The sequence below is a fragment of the Epinephelus fuscoguttatus genome, linkage group LG19 (assembly GCF_011397635.1).
Source record: "Epinephelus fuscoguttatus linkage group LG19, E.fuscoguttatus.final_Chr_v1".
Lineage (NCBI taxonomy): Eukaryota > Metazoa > Chordata > Actinopteri > Perciformes > Serranidae > Epinephelus > Epinephelus fuscoguttatus.
In genome coordinates, this window is record NC_064770.1 from 39,956,603 (window position 1) to 39,972,044 (window position 15,442).

A 15,442-nucleotide genomic window follows, 5' to 3' on the forward strand; every position below is an offset into this window, starting at 1 on the left:
TCTGAACAGGAGAAGGCTGAGACTGTTAGCGAGGAACAAACGGGGCCATGAGAGCGCCAGCAGAGGAGAGGATGTGGTCACAGAGCGACGTCTTTGTGCAGAAACACGAAGAAGCTGCCGTCCTCCTCTTCACCACAACCTCTGCATACGACACCTGCATCTGTGCAACGACCCACACGCTGCACGCCTCTGCAGCAGACAGCTGTGTGTGTGTCAACTGAAGGTCCAGGATGACCTGCAGCTGTCTGAACATCACAGCGTTCGCTCTGTCACAGTCACACAAGTTAGACTGTTGAACTGCTTTTCAGCATTTCTGTGTCCTACTATATAAAAACTATGTTACTACTAACATTAGAGCTCATGGCATCAGTGCCGTTTCTTTCACCCCAGCGCTGAGGTCGCTACGTCCCATGTTCCACTTCAGGATGTATGGACATTATCAGTCAGGTGTCTCCACCTGCTGGACGGTGCGGGCTGTTACAACACTGACTTCAGCTCTTCACTGAACATCAACACTGATTCAGCTGAATTCCTGCAGTCAGTGTTCATGCACATTAACTTAACACTGACCCGAACGCCACAACAATCATGTTGGTAAAATACAAGAAATTCAAAAACAAATGTGATTTTATTTTACTGTAGATTTCTACGGAGCCCCTTAAAGGTCAAGTTGGGAGATTTTTTTTTTTTTGGACTAACTTTTGCCTTACCTCGCAATGCTTTTGTGTCCTCTCGCAATAGTTTTGCTTTCCCTTGCAATAACGTTTTGGATTCCCATGAGCCACCATTGTCACTTCCTCTTAGATGTCCGCATTCATCAGTGACCAACATAAACTTGTATAAATCTGGTGAGATTTCCTTTTAAACTGTAGTGATGTTATTATTGTCTTTCATGCCGTTGTAAGTAGCTTACTTAATGAGGTTCGGGAACCTCATTAAGTAAGCTCCTGGGAACAGGGAACGCCAAATTTATTGCAAGGTAATGCAGAAAGTATTGCGAGGGGACGCAAAAGTCAGTCCAAAAAAAATCTCCTGACTTGACCTTTAAGGGGCTCCGTAGATTTCAACAGATGCACACATGCAACATCAACACAGTAACTGAGATAAGAAACAGAAACATCAGGGTGATTTTAAAGCCAAATATTACAGCTGTGTAAATCAATATTTTTGTGACAGCACTGAATCAGAGCCACTTTTTTTTTCTTTTTATTACTCAGGAGTTTATGAAAACCAAAACAGATATTTAAAAACAATAATGAACAATAATGAACCTTTAATCCTCCTGAGACCCTCAGCTTTAGTTTGGTACACATGTCTAATGTCTCCCAGCTGTTTGGGAGCAGTCGGACCTGATGAGTCTAAAAACTAAACTCTGTTTTTGAACAGGAAGTAAGATGTCCTCAAATGAGGACATTGGGTTAATCTTAATAATCAAAAGTGTGTCATAAAGTATAAATCCGTTTATTTTAATGTCTGTTGTGCAAAAACTAAATTTCAAATAATACAACATCTCTAAAAGTCTGTGATTTGTTCATTTAGAAACTCTGCATGAATTTTCCATGTTCCATAATGTTTTGTCTGCAGGAACAGTCTGACGTCCCAGTGTCCTCAAACCGGACAATAATAAAGTGATATATAGATATATATATATATATATATATATATATATATATATATATATATATATATGTATCAATGAACACTGAAGAAAGTTTCAAGTGGACAACATCCCGTGAAATCTGACACACTGAACCTTTAAATGTCAAACAAAAAGAAAAGAAAACGCTTTAAGTTCAACACATTCTCACTCCGACCTCATCACATATAAACGTTTGGTCATGGACTTTCTACATCAAGATATGATGTGCAAGGTACCCTGAGTGCGTGTACAGTCGCTGTACAGGCAGAGTTTTTGTTTCTGTCACAGATCCAAAAATCTGTGCAGTAAATAATGAGAAAACTGCTGTTATCGTACTTTATCTTAAAGACCGGCTCCCTGGTATTCAGGGCAAACAAGATCTGTCAGACACTTGCTGCTGCTTGTTAATGTCACTTCTTTGAGCGCACAGTAAAACGACTCAGATGAGTGAATCAACATTTTTATCAACTCCCCAGCCGGCAACGCACGTCAGTATGACGTCAGAGAGACATTGGACTCTTGCGTTGGACAGATGTTGAATTTTGGTCGGATTGACCACGCGTTGGTATTCAGTGACTTCGGAGTGAGACTGAGTTGGAAAGTTTAACACTTTAAAAAAGGAAGAAAACATCAAGTAGACCTGGAACCTTTGAATAATCAAACAGAATAAAGTCATAGCTTATACAACACACAGCAGGTGTCTGTGTGTTGGCTCTCATTAATCCCAGAGGAGGCAGCAGAGCAACAGAGCGACGGCCACACTGTCCAGAGACACTCTGCAGCCTGCAGAGTGGGGCACAATGTCCCTGCTGTGTCCCAGGCTGGGCAGTGGACAGGAGCTGTACTTCCCTCCCAGCGTGGACACACCCTCAGTCGCCAGCAGGACGCCGGAGAAGGTGATAGTGTTGGAGATGGTGCTGGCCCAGGCGCAGCTTCCCACTTCCTGCTTCACCCACACCTGGTCGCCTCTCTTCAGCTCCTTCATGTAGTAGCAGGTGTTGAGGGTTGTGTCAAGACCAGACACCTGGAGGACAGGAGGGGAAGATTGTTCTGTTACTCAGCTTTATATCGAAATCAGCCAACCCTTTCCAGTAGATCCTCAAAGTTTTTACCAGAGACAACAAATGAGTTTGTCTAATTTTGGTTTGGTTTTTTTGTGGGGCTGTAACAATACGCATCTTCGTATTGAACCGTTTCAACCAAACCGAATGGTCTCCGAAATAGGACAATCTAGTCTGCGAAAGATTTCCCAGTTTTATCAGTTCTCGCCTCAACCCGTTAGCATTCCTGTTACCTAGCAACCAGCTGTGTTTAAAGAAAGAGGGAGTAAGCTAGTAAGTTAGTTAGCCGTAAAATATGGACCCAGAGATTGTTATTTTATTTAATCCTTGAGGAGATGATTCACCGCTAGGGATACTGCCATTTTCTTATTGAATTAAGATTGTTTAAGCTGTGTGCTTTTAGATAAGAGTAATATTAACGAGAGTTAACCGTTAGCTACTCAACCACTGTTAGTGAACGTAACATATGATCGTCACCAGTGCTCAATGCATCTTGGGATAGGCTGGGCCTCAAAGGATTTTGGTGTGTTCTTTTGTACTCAGAGGTCGGAAGTCGGAAGTGTGAATGATGTCACCTCCGAGTTAACAACAGTTTTTGCATTCTAGTTGACAACGGTGAACAAGTCGGAAAAAAACATGGACGCCCACAAGAAAGCCTTTGTTGCTCTTACACTTTGGGAGTATAGACAGCTTCAAAACCATCATGCACTCCAACTGATGAACGCTGCAGATGAGGCTGACCTGATGTGAAACAAATAAGATAAAATTGCTATAAACAGCAGAGCGTTGACTCACTATGTATGTGACCGGCAGCCATCTTGAATTCGTAAGTCGGGGTTGATGCGGTTGCTCCGAGTTTCTGAGTTGGAAATCTGATCTCAGGGCGCGTTCGAGTTTAAACTTCCCCCTGGGAACTGGGAATTTCGAGCCTCCGAGAACAACACAAACGCACCATGAGTCCGTTGCACCCTCCAAATTCTGGGGAAGAGGCTGCATTCGAAGGAGCCTTTGAACTGGGACGGCCTTGGTCGCGCAAATGTGATGTAATCTGTCTTCAAATGCTGCCTTCGAAGGCTGCAGCCGCTGAATTGAGACACAGCTACTCTGGGAAGCAGCTATGCTAAGCTAGTTCATTACAAGATGGTCAGTAACGCCATTATCAGACTGGAAATAGAAGATCCTCCAATAACCTACAGGTCTGCTGTTTGGAGCCACTTTGGTTTCGATATGGATGAGGACGATGGTGAGACTGAAAACACACCGAGCCAAAGAAAGAGCCGCCGCACAGCTACAGACTCTCATCAGCAGCACAGTAAAGCCAAATTCAGACCAAAGATTCAAGACGAGATGAGTTCAAACAAACAACTGCTGTCAACGCTCCGTTCTGTAACGTTGTAAAAAGCTGCCGGTTCACACCAGGGCCTTGTATTCCAATGAACTGTGCAACCAACAGCGTAAGTTTTGACCGCCCGCTCTGACCTGAAGCAAAGTTAAAAAAACACCTGCTGCCGTGAGATTTGTGTGGGTCCCGCGTCATGCTGCAGCCCTCTGATGTTATCTGTATCTGTATTTTTAGAGTCTAGTTCAGTTTTGTGTACCTGAGCGATGCAGGACATGCTGTGGACCCCGTTGACCATGAAGCGCCAGGAATTGTCGTGGTCTCCGCGGCACAGCTGGGCAGCAAACACAAACTGGTAGATGCCAGGGACAGGTGTGGTGAACACTCCCGTGTCGTTGTTGTAGCCCAAGCCCTGGTTCACCACCACCTGGTTGAAGATGACTGGGTCGTACAGGATGTCTCTCAGAGAGCCCTGGAAGGCTGCGTAAAAGAGAACAGCGCCTCCTGGGACACAGAGTCACATCTCAGTCAGGTGTGTTTCCATGTCATGTTGCACAACACATGAAATGCTGGTTTTAAAGAGAGAGTTTACACAAAGTGGGGTTGTGTGACTGACATCGACTGTAGGTCACACACTGACTGTGGATAGGTACCTCACACAAACCCACTTCATCTCTCTGTCTCAGACACATGGATACAAACACACCTTGTTGTCTGGCTGCTCTCTGATGAGGGATCTGTGGAGAGAGGCAGAGACCAGAGGTTATGTTCAGTCAGTGTAACGTCCAGAATACATGAGGCATGGATGCACAGCGACATGTAGTCAGTCTGTGTAGAGAGAAGGTCAGGAGATGGACGAGTCAAACAAACACAGGACTTTCACCCCGCAGACTGCTGTTTGTGTCCTGTGTAAAACTAAAAGTCAGTGTGGACTTCTTTTAACTTTACCTGTTTGGGACATAATTACGTATCTTTATGAGAAACTCATGTCTGTCTGTAACAAGCACAATTATTTTCACCAAAAACGTGATCTTTTCTGAACCTAACAAAGCAACCTGGTCTCACTCTGAAGTCATCAAAAACCAGCCGCTCGCCGTTATTGTTTAACAGCACCCGGCAGTGTCAGGGTAAACGCAGCATGCCAACAACGAAACTTAAAGCAGCGGAAGTCCGAGTAGGGTGGGCGAGAGAGGTGCTGGATGTATCCAACAACCACCGACTTTCATCAGGAGGTTAGTGTTCACTTCCTGTAAGATTGTAAAGCCAAACCCCGTTCGTTTGTCCTAAACCCAACCACAAGTGTGTGTTGGCTAAACGTAACAACATGTTTGTTGTCAGTTGACACAGTTGTGTCCTGGGACATCAACAACCAACACACCCAGGGTACCTTGCACTTCATGAAAGTCTATGACCAAACATGTGACGAGGTCGCAGTGAGAATGCGCTGAACAAAGTAGTTTTGGCGCCTAAACTCAACAGTGCCGCTGCCATGTAATGTGGTTTTAGGAATTTCTGGTCATTTCACCTAATTCTGTGTGATTACATTGGGTCAAGGGTCAAAGGTGAGTTCACTTACTGAGTGCACCGGGCCGGCTACGACCAAACCGGTCACACATAACGCCGTCAGAATAACAACAGGACGAATCTGTGAGACAAAGAAACCAAAAACTGTAACCGGAAAACATCTGACACATTAAGGAGCAGACAGACAGTTAGACGGGCGGACAGACAGACGGACAGTTAGACGGACGGACAGACGGACAGACAGACAGACAGACAGGTACCTCGGTGGAGCTCATCTTCCTGCTGAGGGTTATTCAGCTCTGACACACTCTGCCAGGATCCTGTTGAAGTGTCTCTGTGCTCAGCAGACAAAGTCCACCTGCTGCTCTGTTACAAAATCTGTTTGACTAACTCATGCCTACCACACACACACACACACACACACACACACACACACACTGTTAATGTTGACAGCTATTTTAGGTGTAGTCTGAGTCTTCAGTTGAAAATGTTTATTAGTTTAATTATCCGGTGGCGTGGCTCTGCAGCGACCTGGGCTCCTGCTACTTTTTCTTGCACTTTAGACGTCTCTGTATGTTTCTGTGTTCTGATTGTTAAATGTAGTGCATGTCTGTTTCATGTGATAGAACTGTCCCTGTGACGATGTTTTTATCTTGTCCTGTGAAGCAATGAAATGTAGCACTGTGCCCGAGATGAATTTCCCTTAGGGGACAATAAAGTTTACCTTACCTTATCTAAAGTCACATTTTAGTCGATGAAACTTTAAAATGTCTTTGACTTTCGACTTTTTGTCCTGATGTATTCTGTCTCTTTTTTATCTTTAAACCTCCTGGATGAGTTTAAAGATAAAAAAAAAACATGTTAATCATGCTATAATTAACACTTATATAGTCTTATTAATGGTAATGAACATCTTATTCTGTCTTATAAGTGCTCATTAACTGTTAATTGGTGCTTATTAAGCATTAATTAACGCTTATTACAGTACCTTAATATAAAGTGTTACCCAGTAATATATCAAAGAAAAACTTGACGTGAGGTGATTTTTCAAAGACAATATGTTTGAAGGACTGAGGTGCAACAAGAGCTGTTTTCACTTCCTGAAAACGACACGTTTATGTTGCAGTGATGATAGAGCCCCCTAATGGCTGCAGTTATGATGACGGGGGCAAAGGATGAAGTCAGGTGACGTTATTATAAAGTCTGCACAGGGAGGAAGGCGTGGACGATGGATGGGTCAACAAAACGTAGGACTTCAGCTGAAGATCACTGTTTGTTTCCAACCAAAATCAACGTTTTTCTTGGAGATCCTGTAGCAGTTGTCACTGTCACTGTTGGGTCTGTGTGTGAACGTACTGGGTGTGATGCTAGAGTTTAAAAACAGTGATGACAGTAACACAAACAGGAGCTGCTGCTGTTCCTGTCCGGAGCAGTGTTGTCCTCAGAGCGGGAGCACTGACACTGTTCAGGTCAGAGGCTGCAGGAAACTGGAGTTTGTCCTCAGATCTGCTGAAACAAAAACAGTCCGTCACAGACCTGTGACCCAGTGAGATGAGCCTGGCACTGATCCATCCCGGGTTTTGCAAGTTCACATTGCACCCTTTCCAGTCAGGTCAAACACTCCTTTACTGCAAGTGAATATTTGGTTTGGAGACAGGTGATTCTCAGGTAAACATTTAGGATCCACTTCAGTTGATAAACATACATTTTATCAACATTTTCTTGGACATTTTATTAATATTTTTCATGCATTTTATTGACTTTTTTTGCAACATGAAAACATTTTTTCTGACATTTTAATATATTTTTTTATATGTCAGCAACATTTTTTGGACGTTTTTGAGAAATATTTTTCAGACATTTCATTTTTATGGATATTTTGATAATATTATTCGGACATTTTATTTTAACAAAAACTTGACTTTTTTTTGACATTTTATGCAATTAAAGAGACTCAAGTTGCAGCTTTGGAAACTGTAGCAGAATGGTTTTACATTATGACATTGAACGTGCCCTAGGTGTTGGCAGGTTGGACTGTACCAAGTGGAACCATGTGATGGGGGAGGAATCAGTTGGTTTTCTTTTTACATTTTGTTTCTTCCCAAACTCAGTAACTGAACTTCAACCTGAATAATGTGCTGTTAAGTTTCTGTACATCTTAATACCTCGATGGAGGAAATGAAGTGGCATACATTCTTAACAGCTTCAACTGTCAGTTTGATTTCACCCCTGCTGTCAGCAGTGTGGTTCGACCAGGAAGTATTTAAAGCTGCTGGTGGATTCATCCTTGTGTTTGAAACATCCTCCAGGATCATGTGAGCGCTGTCACGCAGAGGAATCAGAGGAACATGTAGTTTTGCCCAAAGTGTTCCCAAGAACGTGAACATTAAAGATGGAGACAAGGAAGCTGGGAGTGGACGAACTCAGTGTGGTGTTGGAAGACTGTTCCAAAAATATCTGGTCTACACTCCCAACATACTAAGTGCTGGTGATGCACCTTAACGCTGGCTGCCTCCCGCCATAAAAGCAAGAAGAAGTGTTTTGTCTGTGAGCTGGAGACCTCTCTTCATATCAGTGAGTGACCTTTGTTCTTGTGTTTATGACTTTTATTTTCTGTAAACTGATGTTAAGGAAACAGTTAAACGCTCTGAACCCAGTTCTTGTATCTTATATCACTTCTAAAACAAGTAATATGAGATAAGATGATTTATTATTCGTCCCACAGCAGGGACTTGCAGGGTGTTGCTGTTCCCTACAAGCCAGAGATATTAAGCCGTCACATCCTCACTGTGACCTCGTCACATGTCCACGTTTGGTCATGGACTTTCCACGTCCACATATGACGTCCAAGGTACCCTGGGTGTGTTGGTTGTTGACGTTCTGGGACGCCGTGTCAACTTCAGCCTGTTACATGCATTGTCTGTTTTCAAAATACACTTCTGTTTTCACAGGAAATGTGCAGTTTGCATACAGTCTCTTTCAAAATAAAAGCACTACGTCAGTAGTGTTCTGGAACACCAGCATTTAACTTTAAAATAAATAATTCAAGTGAGTCAGTTTTTCTGTGACCCATCCACCAACCTAACCTGCTTCCATTCAAGCACTCAGGACTGCTTCTTTGTTTACTGCTGTCAGTGCGTTGGTCACGTGATCGCAGGGATACGTACGAATTAGGGTGCATTGCTTTTCATAAGAAAACATACGAAGAATCTGTGACAGCAGCCTGAACATTTTGCTGGGAGTTTGAAACCTTCAGAAAGTTTTTAATTTAATTTTTTAAAGTCGATGTGGCACTGTTTGGTTTCTGCTGCTCATCTTTCAGTTTTTTTGACTCCTTACAAGTACTCAGGACTACTTCCTGTTTACTCCCGTCAGCACATTGGTCACGTGAAGTCAGCCTTTCAAAATACATGGAACATGTATTAATATGAGCGCGCTGCTTTTTGTAGGAAAACATATGAAAATTTGGGAGAACAGCCTGCAGTTCAAGGATAGAGACAATCAGTCTGTCTGGTCTCTGTCTCTTTAATACCCCAAACACACACACACACACACACACACACACACACGTTTAATAAAGTCCAGCAGTAATCATCTTGACATCTGGCCTCTGACCTCAATAGGACTGTTTCTCTCTGTCTCTGTCCCTCCATTAGTCCAGCAGTAATCCTCTGGTGTCCACACACATATGGTCCTCATAAAGGACTCTGTCTGATGCCGACTGTCACACTGTGGGGTGAATGCTTCAAATGTATTTGGATGTTTTTAAATATGTCATCACTGTCAAGTATTTTTGTTATTGGCTGAATAATAATCAGAAACAAAGACTCAAACACATCACATTTGTTTAGTATCATTAAATGTGGTAATTCATTTTTTTGTCTGTTTAATATACGCACCAAAAACCAAAGGAGATTCCTTCCAAGTCAGTCTAGTCACAGTGAAGTGTTTCTACAGTCCCAGCTGGACGAGGACATCTAACTGGCCTACTGTCCTTGTCCCAGTATACAAGCACGGGAGGGGAATCCATTTATTGAGCCAAGTATGTGCGACTCCTCTACGATAGGTGGAGATATGCCCCCTTTCAGCTTGTTAGTATTGGACCTTTTTCCTGTTGACCTATTACGTCACAGACCAAACAATGGACAAACAAGTTAGCTACGGTTAGCTAGCAGCTAACTGCTACCATGGTGGACAACTTTACAGCTCTGTACATTTGGTGCGTCCAAAAAGTCACGGCTCTGGATGTAGATTTCTCCATGTTGTTACCGGCTTCTTCTTCTCTTACACATTTAATGCTATTGGACTTCCGGGTCAAAGCCCGGGGCGGAAACTGTGGAGCATGCTCAGAGCGCCTCGGCCAGTTTGGGTCTGACTGACTGTATACATGCAGGAGTCACATGATCTGGGTGTGTTAGTCCCACTGTGACACATTCACTGCAGGAACATTTCACTCACACTGACATGTTTACAGGGCTTTAATAAGTCTGGCACAATAAATCCATTTCCTCTGTCGTCATGGAAACACACTGAATGAAAACCTACTTGGTAACAAATCTAATTCTGATTCTGATGTTCCCAGTAACCATTACAGATGATGTGTTTAGTTGACTGAATGATACTGAAATTATTAAAACAGAAAGAGGAACCTCTTCACATTTACAGGGCCCAGATTTGTATGCTCTTTTTGACATATATGTCAGCTCTCATCCTCTCGCTGTTTGTGAGGACGACTCTCAGGACGGACGGCTCTAACTTTGATTCTGTGACTCAGTGTCCCAGTTCTTCCCACTGTTCCTCTTCCTGTTCCTCTCTGCCATCACCAAAGCCGCCACCACGGTAACCAGCACCGTGACAGTGATGACGAGTACGGTGGCGGTCTCTGCGATGCAGAGCTGGCTGTCCACCCAGGCCAGCGAAGCCCCCGCCAGCTGCGGTGGATCCTGGCATGTCACGTTGCGGTAGTCGTCGATGTGAAGGTGGCGAACGTGCAGGATCTTACTGAAGACGCGATGCAGGTCGCAGTCACAGCTCCAAGGGTTGCCTGGAGGAGCAACGAGAAGGTCAATGTAAAGATCAGTGAAAACGATAATGCAAAAGTGTGAGACGATTTTGACCTGAAAAACAAAAGAGTAAATAGTTCAGCTTTTGGAACGCAGCAGCATGCACCACGTCATGTGACGAGGACGAACCAATCACAGCCCACAGATATCTTTCCTTCCTCAGTAAATATCAGTGTGTGATAAATATGGAGGAGGAGCAGATCATGTTAGTGCAGAGCTGTCAGAGCGTCACATCTGTCCCACAGACACACAGGAAGTAGATCAGCTCTGACCTCAGGGTGTCTATTCAGTGGGCTGTGATACGGTGCTGGTTATGGTCGCTTGGCAACCTCAGACGCAACCTGCCTCTGCACCCTTGACAGCTGGCACAGAAAAGGCACAGAAGTAGCACCCAGCACCCGACCTGGCAGTTACGGACGCGGCATGTTTACAACCCCTTAGTCTGCACCGAGTTTTGATGAGGAGCTGAAGTAACGGATATAAAGGCCCTGATACACCAAGCCGACAGTCGGCCGTCGATCAAAGTCGGGCCGTCGGTGAGCATCTGTCGGCCTAGTTTTTGCGGTGTGTCCCGCACCGTTGGCACTTCAGCGATGGCGGCGGAGCTTGTCGGTGAGAGAGATCACTCTGATTGGCTGTTCAGGTTTTATTTCCTCGCCCCTGTAGCGAGTGAATCTGCCTGTAGTGAAACCGGGGCTAACCGGTGCTTCCTCCTCAGGCTCCACTTCACTCAGCTGCCCCACAGACCCGCTGCTTCTTCACACTTTAACCTGAATAACAAACCGGAGCTAGCTGGGAGCGGCTAGCGGAGCGTTAGCCGCAGCATGACCGGAGGGAAGCACAGCCAGTTAGCCTCCGCTAGTCTCTGAGCTAGCCCCGGCTCTCCGTTTGGATCCAACCGGAGCACCGAGCCCTGGTTTGTTATTCAGGTTAAAGTGGGAAGAAGCAGCGGGTTTATCGGGCAGCTGAGTGAAGTGGAGCCTGCGGAGGAAACACCGGGACCGTCTGGATGTAATAGTCCGTGGAGGTGCTGTGGTGCTCGGCTGCACAGATAGGAAACCCCTCGGCTGACAGGATGTACCACTCTCTCACTCCGCTCTCTCTCACGCAGGCGCAGAACGTACGTGCTACTTGGCCGTCGGATGTAGTCCGTGTAGTGTGTTCAAATGCAACTGACACAGGGCGACGTGAGGCGACGTGAGGCGACGTAGACGATGCAACAGTTGGCTTTCCTCGCCGCTAGTTCTTTGATGTCGGTTTGATGTGTCCGGGCCTTAAAAAGAAGTAACCATCATCACATTTTCACTGGCCTTTGTGCTGCTCTACACTGTTTACTAACCTGTTTTCCAGTGTGTTTGTGACTGAGAGGCAGTTGGAAAGAAATGTATCACCTGTTTTTAATGGATTTTTCCAATGTTAAAAAAAAACAACCAACCTCTATATGTGCGCTAATATTGGTGGAGAACATCAGGGCAGAGCAGGGTGGGTCATGCCTTTACTATATTTTGGCCCTTTGGAGCAACATGTTTGTTTCATGATACCAGGCTCTCAGTGGGATATTCTTTCAGATTGTTAGGATTTGAACAATGACACGACACCCGGTCGTCACAGCTGACAGACAGAGGGTGGGATACGAGGCTTATGAGAGAGAGAGACCATGAACTGGATGTGCATTAAGTGCATCATTATTCCTAAAGCCATCTGGCCCTGAGCGTATCGCTCTCACTGGCAGGACGGTAGATGTTCATTGTCAGATGCCATCTGGGAGCCAACACTGCACACATCGCATAACAATACACAACGCGTCTGCAGCCATGATACATGTTTTAATGAGAACACAGTAGCAGTAACAGTGGTTAAGACATGTGACACCTGACAGCTGGATGTGTGTCGCTGTTGTATGAAGGCTGATGAAGGTCTTAAACTTTAGGTGATGCAGGTTGTTTCCTTCCAGAGCGAGGATGGCCAGGCTGTAGAGAGGCGCCAGAGCATCATTGTCGATCTGAGAGATGTTGTTGTTACTCAGCTGGAGCACCTACACAGACAGACAGGTGATCAGACAGACAGACAGGTAACTTGGGATACACTAAACCAGTCGCCAGAATAAATGTTGGCATTGTCATTAAACTTGACATTAAAACTTGGGTGTTATGAGATCATATTTCGGCTTAAAATACCCAGTTTTGGTGGCACAACCACTGAAAACACCCACACTTCATGCCTCAACATGCAAACCTGTTTGTGGTTTACAGAAATGTGCAGCAGCGTGCGACTGAGCTTTATCTACACGATATTTCAGCATCACATATTCACCTCCAGTCCAGGCAGCATATCCAGGCTGCCCTGCTGCACCAGAGTCAGTCGGTTGTTGTGCAGGTAGAGCTGTCTCAGCCTGGAGAGGCCCCTGAACACACCGGGGCCAACCATCACCAGCTGGTTGTAACTGAGGTCCAGTTTCTCCATGTTGTCCAGATACTCCAAGCTCACAGAAGGAGGGAGAGAACATGACAGGGTGAGACACAGACGCTGATAATAGTAGTTCCTCTCTCTCTCTCTCTCTCTCTCGAGTGTGTGTGTGTGTGTGTGTGTGTGTCCTACATTGTCTCACAAAATCACATCTGCTGTCCTGCAGCAGGACGATAATGAGGTGGTGTCTCTATCTGATCCACTCATGGTAAACTGGTGTGGGGATGTCCACCTGATAAATGTCAGTCCACCACTCTCACTCTTTTAGCTCTGTTTTTGGTCTCCACCACCTCCCGAGACACATCTGTCTCTTTAGCTGCTAAATGCTCCACTTTCTTTCCTACCTAGTGGCTAACTTTGTCTGCCTGTCGTTTGGTGCTGGGCAGGTGGTGTCTGGAGTACGATGGTGGACAGACAGGTACCTGTATCCAGATACGTGCTGTAAGTTGTTGTGTTCCAGTCGCAGCTCTTTGAGCGCAGACAGACTGGCTGAGAAGTCGACAGGTAGAGACGTTAACTGGTTCCAGCTGAGATCCAGTTTCTCCAGGAAGGACAAAGAGAAAAATGCCTGTGGAGATTTAAAGAAAGGAAGACAGAGAGAAGAACACATGTAACTATACAGCATACGTCTTCCCTCACATCCTAGTTTGGTTTCCATCCAACTGTATTGCAGAATTTAAATAAATGGGCAAAAGAAAATAAAAACGTATGTGCTGTTCCGCTCTGTGGGCCCAGTGATGCGCAAACAGCATCATCTGAGTAATTTAATAAGCAGCAGTTGAATGTCTCAGCTTAAAGCGCCACTGAGCATCTCCCATAGAAATGAACGCAGTCCTGCCAACTGTATCCAGTTCTCTTTATACATCTATGGGACAAAGGCAGCCCATACCAAATCTACTTCCATTTATATCTTTCAGAGTAAAAGCCCTAGACATATACACTACAACTTTCTGATGTTGTGTTCACACTGAGCGCAAATGAAACTCTTTGTGAATTATATAAAAAGTCAATGTAAAGACGTGATGGACACAATGTGACGTGTGTGACGTGTATTAGCAAGTTTCTTTATATTGCGTTATAAACTTATTTGCAAGAGTTGAAAAATATGAACTTCAGTGACCAATTCGTGCTGCGATAGCCAATCAGCATTGAGATCAACCAGTGACGTATAATGCTGAGGACATATTGGTGAAAGTTCATTTATTGATTCAGCGATATCCCCCATGTATGACGCAAGTTTTTCGTGCATATGAAGTGAGTCAACATGAAATATTCTAGCGTCCACACTCATGCAAGTAACGCAAGGTAAAAATCCCATTGCGTTTAATGTGAACACATTATAATTCACTCAGAAAAAACATATCTAACAGAAGTTCAGGCTGCACAATAACTGACCTCAAACTGACACGGTACTTGCTGCAAATTCACCTCGCTGCAGATGTATATATATTCACATCAAAACCTTTAATCAAACGAGTGTTACAAGTATTGCAACGAACACACACCCCTCACACTAAAACGACAAAGTAGTGAAGGACAAACTGCTCGGACACACTCACGGGCTGCACAGGACTCATAGGTGCAACAATGCTTCCAGTTAAGTAGGTGGTGACAGTGTGCAACCTCAAAAACTGCAGCTGCAAACTACCATGAAACGGAAAGCAGAAGAAGAAACTGCACGGTTGAAACAGGAAGTACCACAACATTTTCACCATAAATTGGTGCAATAAAAATTACCACCATTTCTTGGAGGAGAGCTGCCTGCTTAAAATGTGTCCCTCCAAATGTAGAAAAGAACCCTTCAACTGCTTTCAGTGATGACACTTCAGCTGCCACTTCACATCCTATCAGTGCTTTGACTGGCACATTAACTTCAACTATACCTCTCGTACAGCAGCTCCAAAGCTCATTCTTTCAAATGTTCCTGGTGCATTTTTCAGGAACTTTCCCCAGAAAACGTTTCCTTTGAAAGTTCCTCCGCCCCGTCGCTCCTACCTGTGGTTGTATTTCTTCTATCTGGCTGTTGGTCAGCACCAGCACCCGCAGGGACCACAGTCCAGTGAAGGCTCGGGTCCCGATCTCGCTCAGATTGTTCCCTCCCAGCTCCAGCAGCCACGTGCCGTGTGGGAGGCCCCTGGGAACGTGCTCGAACCCAAGGCTGCGGCAGTCCACCAGGTCGGCGTGCTCATAACAAATGCAGTGGTGTGGACACGACCGTGAGCCCTCGGCGGACGGAAAAAGGGACGGCGGGGAATAACAGGCAAGAAGGAGGAAGGCAAAGGCCAGGAAGAGGAGACACATATTTCCCTGGACGACAGGAAGAGGAGGAGGAGGGAGGGCAGCTCGTTCA

General features: G+C 45.0%; 2 protein-coding genes across 2 annotated transcripts; both read right to left on the minus strand.

Annotated features, from left to right (window-relative positions):
* Window positions 1-1,183: 1,183 nt before the first annotated feature.
* LOC125879321 (uncharacterized) lies at window positions 1,184-5,914 on the minus strand. Its single transcript, XM_049561155.1, has 5 exons — window positions 5,824-5,914; window positions 5,616-5,684; window positions 4,746-4,776; window positions 4,299-4,543; window positions 1,184-2,663 (listed from the first exon to the last, which is right to left on the minus strand). The coding sequence occupies exons 1-5, from the start codon at window positions 5,836-5,838 to the stop codon at window positions 2,358-2,360; spliced, it is 666 nt and encodes a 221-aa protein (XP_049417112.1). The 5' UTR covers window positions 5,839-5,914; the 3' UTR covers window positions 1,184-2,357.
* Window positions 5,915-9,467: 3,553 nt separating this feature from the next.
* Window positions 9,468-15,442, minus strand: si:ch211-237i5.4 (phospholipase A2 inhibitor). Its single transcript, XM_049561134.1, has 5 exons — window positions 15,088-15,442; window positions 13,515-13,660; window positions 12,940-13,108; window positions 12,499-12,661; window positions 9,468-10,607 (listed from the first exon to the last, which is right to left on the minus strand). The coding sequence occupies exons 1-5, from the start codon at window positions 15,391-15,393 to the stop codon at window positions 10,315-10,317; spliced, it is 1,077 nt and encodes a 358-aa protein (XP_049417091.1). The 5' UTR covers window positions 15,394-15,442; the 3' UTR covers window positions 9,468-10,314.

Excerpts from the sequence above, each read along its gene's own strand:
- si:ch211-237i5.4 (XM_049561134.1), bottom strand. The coding sequence starts at position 15,393 with ATGTGTCTCCTCTTCCTGGCCTTTGCCTTCCTCCTTCTTGCCTGTTAT. Across the intron at positions 13,109-13,514 it reads CAGCACGTATCTGGATACAG|CTTGGAGTATCTGGACAACA; the intron begins GTACCTGTCTGT and ends TCCTTCTGTGAG. Across the intron at positions 12,662-12,939 it reads ATATGCTGCCTGGACTGGAG|GTGCTCCAGCTGAGTAACAA; the intron begins GTGAATATGTGA and ends CTGTCTGTGTAG.
- LOC125879321 (XM_049561155.1), bottom strand. Across the intron at positions 4,544-4,745 it reads GAGAGCAGCCAGACAACAAG|GAGGCGCTGTTCTCTTTTAC; the intron begins GTGTGTTTGTAT and ends TCTGTGTCCCAG. Across the intron at positions 2,664-4,298 it reads GCATGTCCTGCATCGCTCAG|GTGTCTGGTCTTGACACAAC; the intron begins GTACACAAAACT and ends CCTGTCCTCCAG.